At 36.3% G+C, this 7,884-nt stretch overlaps 1 protein-coding gene across 1 annotated transcript; it reads right to left on the bottom strand.

Moving 5' to 3' along the window:
* Positions 1-3,380: 3,380 nt before the first annotated feature.
* LOC113072344 (polymeric immunoglobulin receptor-like) lies at positions 3,381-6,550 on the bottom strand. The gene is made up of 6 exons (XM_026245365.1): positions 6,296-6,550; positions 5,909-6,208; positions 4,606-5,241; positions 4,216-4,527; positions 3,812-4,129; positions 3,381-3,734 (listed from the first exon to the last, which is right to left on the bottom strand). The coding sequence occupies exons 1-6, from the start codon at positions 6,336-6,338 to the stop codon at positions 3,409-3,411; spliced, it is 1,935 nt and encodes a 644-aa protein (XP_026101150.1). The 5' UTR covers positions 6,339-6,550; the 3' UTR covers positions 3,381-3,408.
* Between the last annotated feature and the right edge of the window lie 1,334 nt (positions 6,551-7,884).

The raw sequence follows: 7,884 nt of genomic DNA, 5'->3' as shown, positions 1-7,884 counted from the left end.
TGCGTAACTTGATGGTGGAATTGTTATGGAATGATGGGTTTGCTGGAATCACAAGCAGTTCTGTCTTGGCAAGGTTGAGCTGAAGGTGATGGTCCATCATCCAGCAAGAAATGTATGTTAGACATTTAGCTATTGTCAGATCATCATGATGGAGTGAGAGGTAGAGTTGACTGTCGTCAGCATAGCAAGTCGTGGTCTAGTTGTTAAAGAGTTTGACTTATAACCCTAAGGTTGTGTGTTCGAGTCTCAGGCTGGCAATACCATGACTGAGGTGCCCTTGAGCAAGCCACCGAACCCCCAACTGCTCCCCGGGCGCTGCAGCATAAATGGCTGCCCACTGCTCTCTGTGTGTGTGTGTGCACACTTTGGATGGGTTACATGCAGAGCATGGATTCTCACTCACTCAATGTTTCTGAATGACAGAATCTAGTGATGCTATGTAGACAGAAAAGAGAAGTGGTCAGAGCCCTGAGTCACTACAGTAGTAAGATGTTGTGACTTGGACACCACTCCAAGATATCTTGAAAGACCTATCTGTGAGATATATTCCTGATATGCCCTTTGCTAATAGGGTTGACAGAAGGATCTGGTGGTTAACTGTGTCCAAAGCAGCGGACAGATCAAGCAGGATAAGGACCGAAGATTTGGATTCCACCCTTGCCAGACTTAGGGCTTCAACAACTGAGAGCAAAACTGGTCTGTAGTTCTCTAAAAGAGATGGGCTAAGGGTGGGTTTTTTAAGTAGTGGAGTTATACGTGCCTTTCTAAATGATGAGGGAAAAACACCAGTGTGGAGGGATGCGTTGATGATGTGATTGAGTGCAGGTACAACTTCAGGAGAAATGGCTTGAAGGAGATTAGATGGAATAGGATCAAGCGGGCAAGTAGTAGGGTGATTAGAAATTATGAGTTTGGAGATGTCTGCTTTAGAGAGTGAAGAGAAGGATGTAAATGAGTGTATGTTTGCTGGTAAGTTGTGCTTGACAGATTGTGGTGTGGGAAAAGTGGCAGAAGTGGTTGTACGGTTATACCTGTAGGGTACTATACATCATCATTTTTACAAATATTGGTGTAATGTGTTATGATCTATTACAAGTGAGTTAGTTGAGTCCATGGCCATAGCCAGGCTTTGAAAAATAGTGAGGTCCAGGGGGTTTCTATAATAACCCCTATAAATAAGCCCTATACACCTAATTATATAACACTTTAAAAGAGACAGATATGCAGATGTTTTTGGAGGGATGCTAATTTTTAAATCTTACCCTGTTTATTTCATCAAAGTTTGTTAATACTATTTTTATGGGGTGGAAATTTTTATCAGTTGTTTAGTATTCATGCACACATTCATATTGGCCACCAAACATGTTATTTTCAGATAGTCATGATTACATAAGACAACACAGAGAGTCAGTCTGTGGTACAGAGGGTAATGTGTGAATTGTACACATTTTGATGTGAACGATCTGGGTTTGAATCCGCCATTTGTCAAATTTTTTCTACCTTTTCAAATTTCAAATCATATCAGAATAGCATTTATTTTTTATGAAAATGTTGTAAATAATCAAAAAGGGTATGTATAGGGAGGGCTTTATTGTCCTAATAAGGTGGCATCCATTAAATTAGACTCATTAAGTTATTGCATACTGTTTTATAATGTACTACAATACTGCAGATAATTGCACAATTTGTAGTAAGTAGTATAAATAGCAGAAAATCCTGCTTTTTTAATAAATAGATTTACAAATAGAATCTATAGATATTTGCACTTAGTGTAAATAGCCGCTGCCTTTTTTGATAACTACCAGACTAATGCCGGTGACTAATGCAATGTTGCCAGATATTGCTATTAAAATAAACAAAAACCTTTTAATAAATAAAATAAACCAAAATTATTTCTGATATTTTGGAAATTAGATAAGATAAAGTTATTGCTGACACTAAACTTCCTACTTTATTAACTTTCTAAAGTGTTAAATTTAGTTGATTAAATTTAGTAATTTATAATAGCTGGAACTGGCAACACGTCTGCGTCTCGTGTTCTTACTCACAATTCTCTGAAGATTCGTTCACTTCGGAAGCATCTCGCAGCGATGAATGTCCCATACCACGGATGCTAAACATTATGAATCCTATGCTGACATTCATATGAGGAGTTTAGCAGTAAATCAGTCAATCAGAGAAAGACATTCATAGCTGGCTACGACCATGGTTGAGTCTCATGTGGTGAATATGATCGTGGCATATTCAGAGTGAATCTCCTCTTCACTGAATCTGATTGTAGCTTCACTGAGAGACTCTTCATGCCTCTGGAAACTGACAGCAGCATACAGGAGCTCATCAGAGGGGATTGTGGGTAAATCATCATGATTCTTCATTTGAGCTGATCCAGGATCTGAGAGAGAATCACGTCTGCTGTCTACACATGATGACTGAATGAAGATAAAATATCTTAGTGAGAAAATATTTTATTAGCAAAATATATGTACAGAGACACACAGTGTAACTCACTATTGTATTTTTCTTCCTCTTTCTCTTGTCTGATGTTGAGATTCTTCCTAATCACCCAAAACAAAATGTATTAATCATTGAGATAAAGACAAACACAATCAATATTAAATGTCAGCAGCACTTGAGACAGAAACTCATTGAGTGAGTGAGATTTACAGAAGCAGCTCAGAGATATTCAGATTTAATTAAAATATTCAATAAATATTAAAACCAAGTGTCACCTCGTCTCCTGTATCTTAATTTGCACACAGTCAGAGTGAATCCAGTGATCAGCAGCAGAATCACACACACACTAATAATGATGATTCTGGAGAAATCTGAAAATAAAACACCAACACTGAGTGTTAATTAATTAATTTTCATGCATTAAGAACATATTTGAATGATCAAATTAAACAAAATTATGGAAAGAACAAATTTTAGTCTCTCTTCTGCACACAGCTCGTCTTCTCTCTGTTGAGTCTCGTGTGGGTTTCCTGAATAAAGACCGTTAGTTCTTCACAGCCAAACTGAGGCTGATCAGCTCATCTCTGTGGTTTTGATGTGAAATGAAAACACCTTCTTCAATATGCACACGAAACACTTCCTGCACTTATGAGCAGTCACAAAATGAGATTTAAAGATTAAAAGAATAAAGAAATCATATGGAAACATTCATATGTGATTATCAAGAATCACAAAACAAACAAAAATTATAAATTAACCAAAAATAACAAATTTGTAGAAACCCAGAGTTGCAGTAGGGCATTCATTTTATCTAGTGAGGATAAATTACTATACTGATACTCAATTAAAAAATTTGAGTGCATTAAATTTAAGATAAACAAAAACAATATATTAGACACCAAGAATGACTTTACAACAACCCTCTCAGTGTCACACGGGAAGATCAGTAAGTGTTCAAATTTCAAATAGCAAATAAAACAAAGTTATCTTACTTCTATCCTTATCCTTGCTGACATTTAAAAGCACTTTAGTGATGACGTGAGCACCACACCAGTATGTCCCAGAATCCTCTTCTCTCAGATCAGTGATGTTCACAGTAAAGACTCCAGTAGATGCTTCATCACTGAAAGAGAATCGATCATCTCTGATCGTCTCCAATGAAACTCCATCCTTCACACACATGGAGGCTTCATGTGCTTTGCAGAAGCGTTTCTGATCTTCATCATGATGTTTGCACTGGATTGACACGTCGTCTCCTTCATACTTAGTCAAGTTCAGCTCTGGAAATGTTTACAGACACAAGAACATCAATTCACAGCCGTAGTTTCACATATTCAGATGCAGAAACCTTCCTCACCCTCGTTCATGATGACGATCAGATGAGTGTAAAGATAATTGAGCTCTGTTTCTAATGTCACTGCACACCAGTATTTCCCAGCATCCTCTGCTGTCAGTCCAGTGATGGTCCCAGTGAAGACCCCTGCAGTGACGTCATCATTCAGAGTCAATCTGCCAGTCTTGGTCTCTTTCTCTTCTCTCACAGTCTCACTGAGAGGATTTCTGTCTCTAGTGGAGCACTTCCCCTTACAGAGAGACTTTGGCTTTGATTTATAGATTGAATCATAAGGACAGATGATCTCAGCTGATTCTCCTTCATCTCTCACTACTGGAGGCACTAAAAACAATCAAACACAGACATTTAACACAAATTATTTTGAATATACTGTGATTACTACAGTGAAATCATCTGAAAGGACTCACTGATGAGGTTGAGCTGAATTTGAGTGTTCAGGGAGATGAAAGTCAGATCTGTGTCTCTGGTTTCTGCTCCACACCAGTAAACTCCAGCATCTCTCACACTCACATTACTGATGCTCACTGTAACAACTCTCTCTTCATTTCTCTCTGATGAAACACTCATTTCTGTCACTTTAGATGAGACGATGCTTTGGCAGATGTGATTATCATCCTCTTTGCAGAAATGAACTTTATTTTGCTCTGGGATCTGACAGGTGATGTTGACTTCTCCACCAAGATACACAGATTCAGTCACATGCTTTGGAAAGTTTTCATCTTTAAACCAAAAGAAATCACACAAAAATCAGAAAAAATATTTTAAATATATAAGACAAAGTATCTGAGGTTGCTCACCGTGTCTGACGCTCAGCTGTATCTCAGTGAAGCTCTCAGTATAGTCAGATACTTTCACTCCACACCTGTATGTTCCTTCATCTGCAGCTTTCAGCTCTCTAAAAAACACCATCAAGACTCCTGCTCTGGTGTCGTCATATAAAGAAACATCTCCATTCTCCATCCATTCACCCTGAACTCCTGGATTCTTCCTCTCTGAACATCCGTCTGATTCTTTACAGATGTATTTTGGGTTGGTTTTGTATTGAGGATGTTCACACTTGATCATCAAACGTCCTCCTGAGGAGCCGCTCACTCTAGACACACACACTTTATGATTCAGATGTAGATGAACAGTATTAATAATGGAGTAACTGTATGAGTATCTATTGATCTCCACTCCACATAAATAAACTCCTCCATCATCCGGTCTCACAGGAGAAATAACCACAGTCATGAGTCGTTGATCTGTTTTATCAGTCAAACTGAACCTTACATTCTTTCTATATGCGGTGTTTATCATCTCATCAATGGAGTATTTATTTTCTTTGAAGATGATCTTATAATAATTAATATGATTCTTTGAATATTCACAGTTGAAGGTTGCAGTTAGTCCATGATTCACCTCCAGTCTTTTTGTCACACTACAGCATGAATCTGTCATTTAGATATAAGAGAACATATTTATAGAATGTGCATCTGAGATTTATTGTTTAGTATAGTTTATAGGAGGGTACTGGGCTGGATATACTGTTAACTAGGATGACCAAATGACCTCTTAAAAAAGCAAAAATCACTTTATAATTACCAACATAAGTTCAGTGAGAACTGCCTTCTAAAAGAGCAGCATCAGGTACATTAATACTTGGCCTTTAAATTGCCCTAGTGAAAATATAAATTCACAGAAGACCTTCTTTTGCTTTTTCCCGGTCAGGCATGATGAGCAAATTACACCCATGTCAATGGCAAAAAAAGGGTGCAAATTAGATGCTTGTGACGTTAGTTCAAAGCTCAAAACATCAGTTAATGGAAAGAGTTTGTCTGCTAAGTTAACTGGCAGTAAGTGTTAATTTGTTAATGCACTAAATTTGCTAATAATTAATCATTCAGTTAATACATTAACTAATAATGAATAATTATATTTAAAATTAACATTCAACTATATTAATAAATGCTGTAAAAAAGTGTTCTATGATCTTTACTTTTTTTTTTTTTACCTTTTTAATGGTCAGCCTAGTTTAACATTAAAATTGAAATATACTGTAAATATTCTGGAGATGTTGCTAAAAAGTATATTTGTATCTCATAGGTCAAAATTACTCACCAACTAACACATGCAAATTTATTTCAACACCCTCTGAACCTGAAATCCCAATCCTGTATCTTCCAGAGTCCTGTGCATTTAGTTCTCTAATGAAAAGCATGATGCGTTTGTTTTTGTTGAGATACAGAATAAATCTTCCTTTAGTAATCTGGTGATGTTCTTCACTATTGTTTATCATTGTATTCCACCCTCTGTTGATTTGTTTTTGCAGATATTGAGATTTACTGGTTGAAGTCCTCCCAGAATCCACCAGTACACTTCCTCCAGAATATCCCGTGACGCTAAAGCATCTCACTGCAGCTGTCAATCAGATTGATACTGTGATCAGAAAGATGATGAACAGAAAACAGCATCATTACTGCAGTGATGAAAGAGAAAAGCTCTGACCTGAGATCAGGTAGAAAGTGAGGAAGATGAGGAGGATCTTCATTGTGAGTTGAGTTCAGTCTTCTTTCTGCTGAATGATCTCTGTGTGAATCTCTCTGTCTCTACATCTGTCTGCTTTAGTTACTTCCTCTTTATTCAGCTCTTTATCAGTAATGAGCAGCTTTACTGGCTCCTCCCACCATCAGCACTGACTGAATATCACATTAATCACACTGAAAGAGCGACACCTGGTGGAGTTACACTGTCTGATACTGAGAGATCACACTGGTTTCATGTTCTCATAAACATAAACAATAATAATATGACAGGTTTGTGGATTCAGCACCATGGACAGCAGCTTTCAGACTTCAGTTCAACATGAGTTTCTCTGCTTCTTTTCTTCACTTTGACTTCATCAAAACAATGGCTCTATGTACTTATCACATATTTGGCAAAAATTTCATTCCTCCGGATTCATTCTTTGTCTTTAAAAATACTAGAGGAGAGTAAATCAGTTTAGTTTATAAGTAATCGAACCAGAATACAAGGAAATTAATGTATGTTCTCTATCAACCACCCACACAACAGTTCATGAAACTATTTTTTATAATCAGGAAATGTAATGTGTATTTACCTCAGAATCGCCACTAGATGAAGCCAGAGGTTTCAGTAAGACAGCTGGTTCTGTGTTTACTGTTGGTGCTTCAAAACTAATAGCAAATGCAATGAGGAACAGGAACAAACACCGTCATTAGAGAGATTCAATAAAGCTCGTCTGCACAGCTTACAAGAACAAAAATAAAAATACAGATAAATGATACTGTAATTTTGTGTATACAATCTGACCAAGTTCTCAGACATTATTCTTTCAGACTATAACACATGCAGTGTCTGTATTGTATATCCTTCAAAATGGACTTCCCCAAATAAATTTGACAAAATGAAAGTGTTCATTCAGTGTCATATATTCTGAATATGTACAATCTAGTCTGATATATTGTTTTAGATTTATCATTTTGATATCTCAGCATGTCAGAGTATGGTGTTTAAATTAACATTGTAAATACTGTATAATTAGAAACTTCCATAATTTTGTGAAAATGCAGCCTCCGGTTTTGCAGGAAGATGCTGCTCCAAATGACACAGAATCAATTTGATTGCATTATTGAAATCTTTCACTAGAGGGCACCAGTATTATTTACATGTAAACAGTCTTGAGGGCCTCTGTAATCTTAAAACACAGCTTCAAAATTAAAATCATTTCAATACATTCAAACAACAAAACATGATGAAAACGCATGTGAGATAAAGTACAAAATATAACATATACAACTGACATAATTCAAACATCAGGAAATGTGTTGAATTACAAAGGCTGATTCCCTCTCATATAAAGAACATCGTAAGTGACTTCATGTCTTTATTAAACAATATCATCTTTCCGTCTCACTGGGAAATCAAAAATGTATCTGATACTATTGTTTTGACATTCATACTTTGAGATTTTGACATCATATATATATATATATATATATATATATATATATATATATATATATATATATATATATATATATATATATATTCTGATTCGCTGATGAATAACAACA

This window comes from Carassius auratus, unplaced genomic scaffold (genome assembly GCF_003368295.1).
Source record: "Carassius auratus strain Wakin unplaced genomic scaffold, ASM336829v1 scaf_tig00008860, whole genome shotgun sequence".
Lineage (NCBI taxonomy): Eukaryota > Metazoa > Chordata > Actinopteri > Cypriniformes > Cyprinidae > Carassius > Carassius auratus.
The sequence above is the reverse complement of the archived record's forward strand: the minus strand, read 5'-3'. Positions and strand labels throughout refer to the sequence as shown.

Bases quoted from the DNA above. Each gene is read 5' to 3' on its own strand.
- LOC113072344 (XM_026245365.1), bottom strand. From the start codon at position 6,338: ATGAAGATCCTCCTCATCTTCCTCACTTTCTACCTGATCTCAG. The intron at 4,528-4,605 runs GTGAGCAACCTC...TTTGGTTTAAAG, and splicing joins ACAGCTGAGCGTCAGACACG to ATGAAAACTTTCCAAAGCAT. The intron at 4,130-4,215 runs GTGAGTCCTTTC...GATTGTTTTTAG, and splicing joins AATTCAGCTCAACCTCATCA to TGCCTCCAGTAGTGAGAGAT.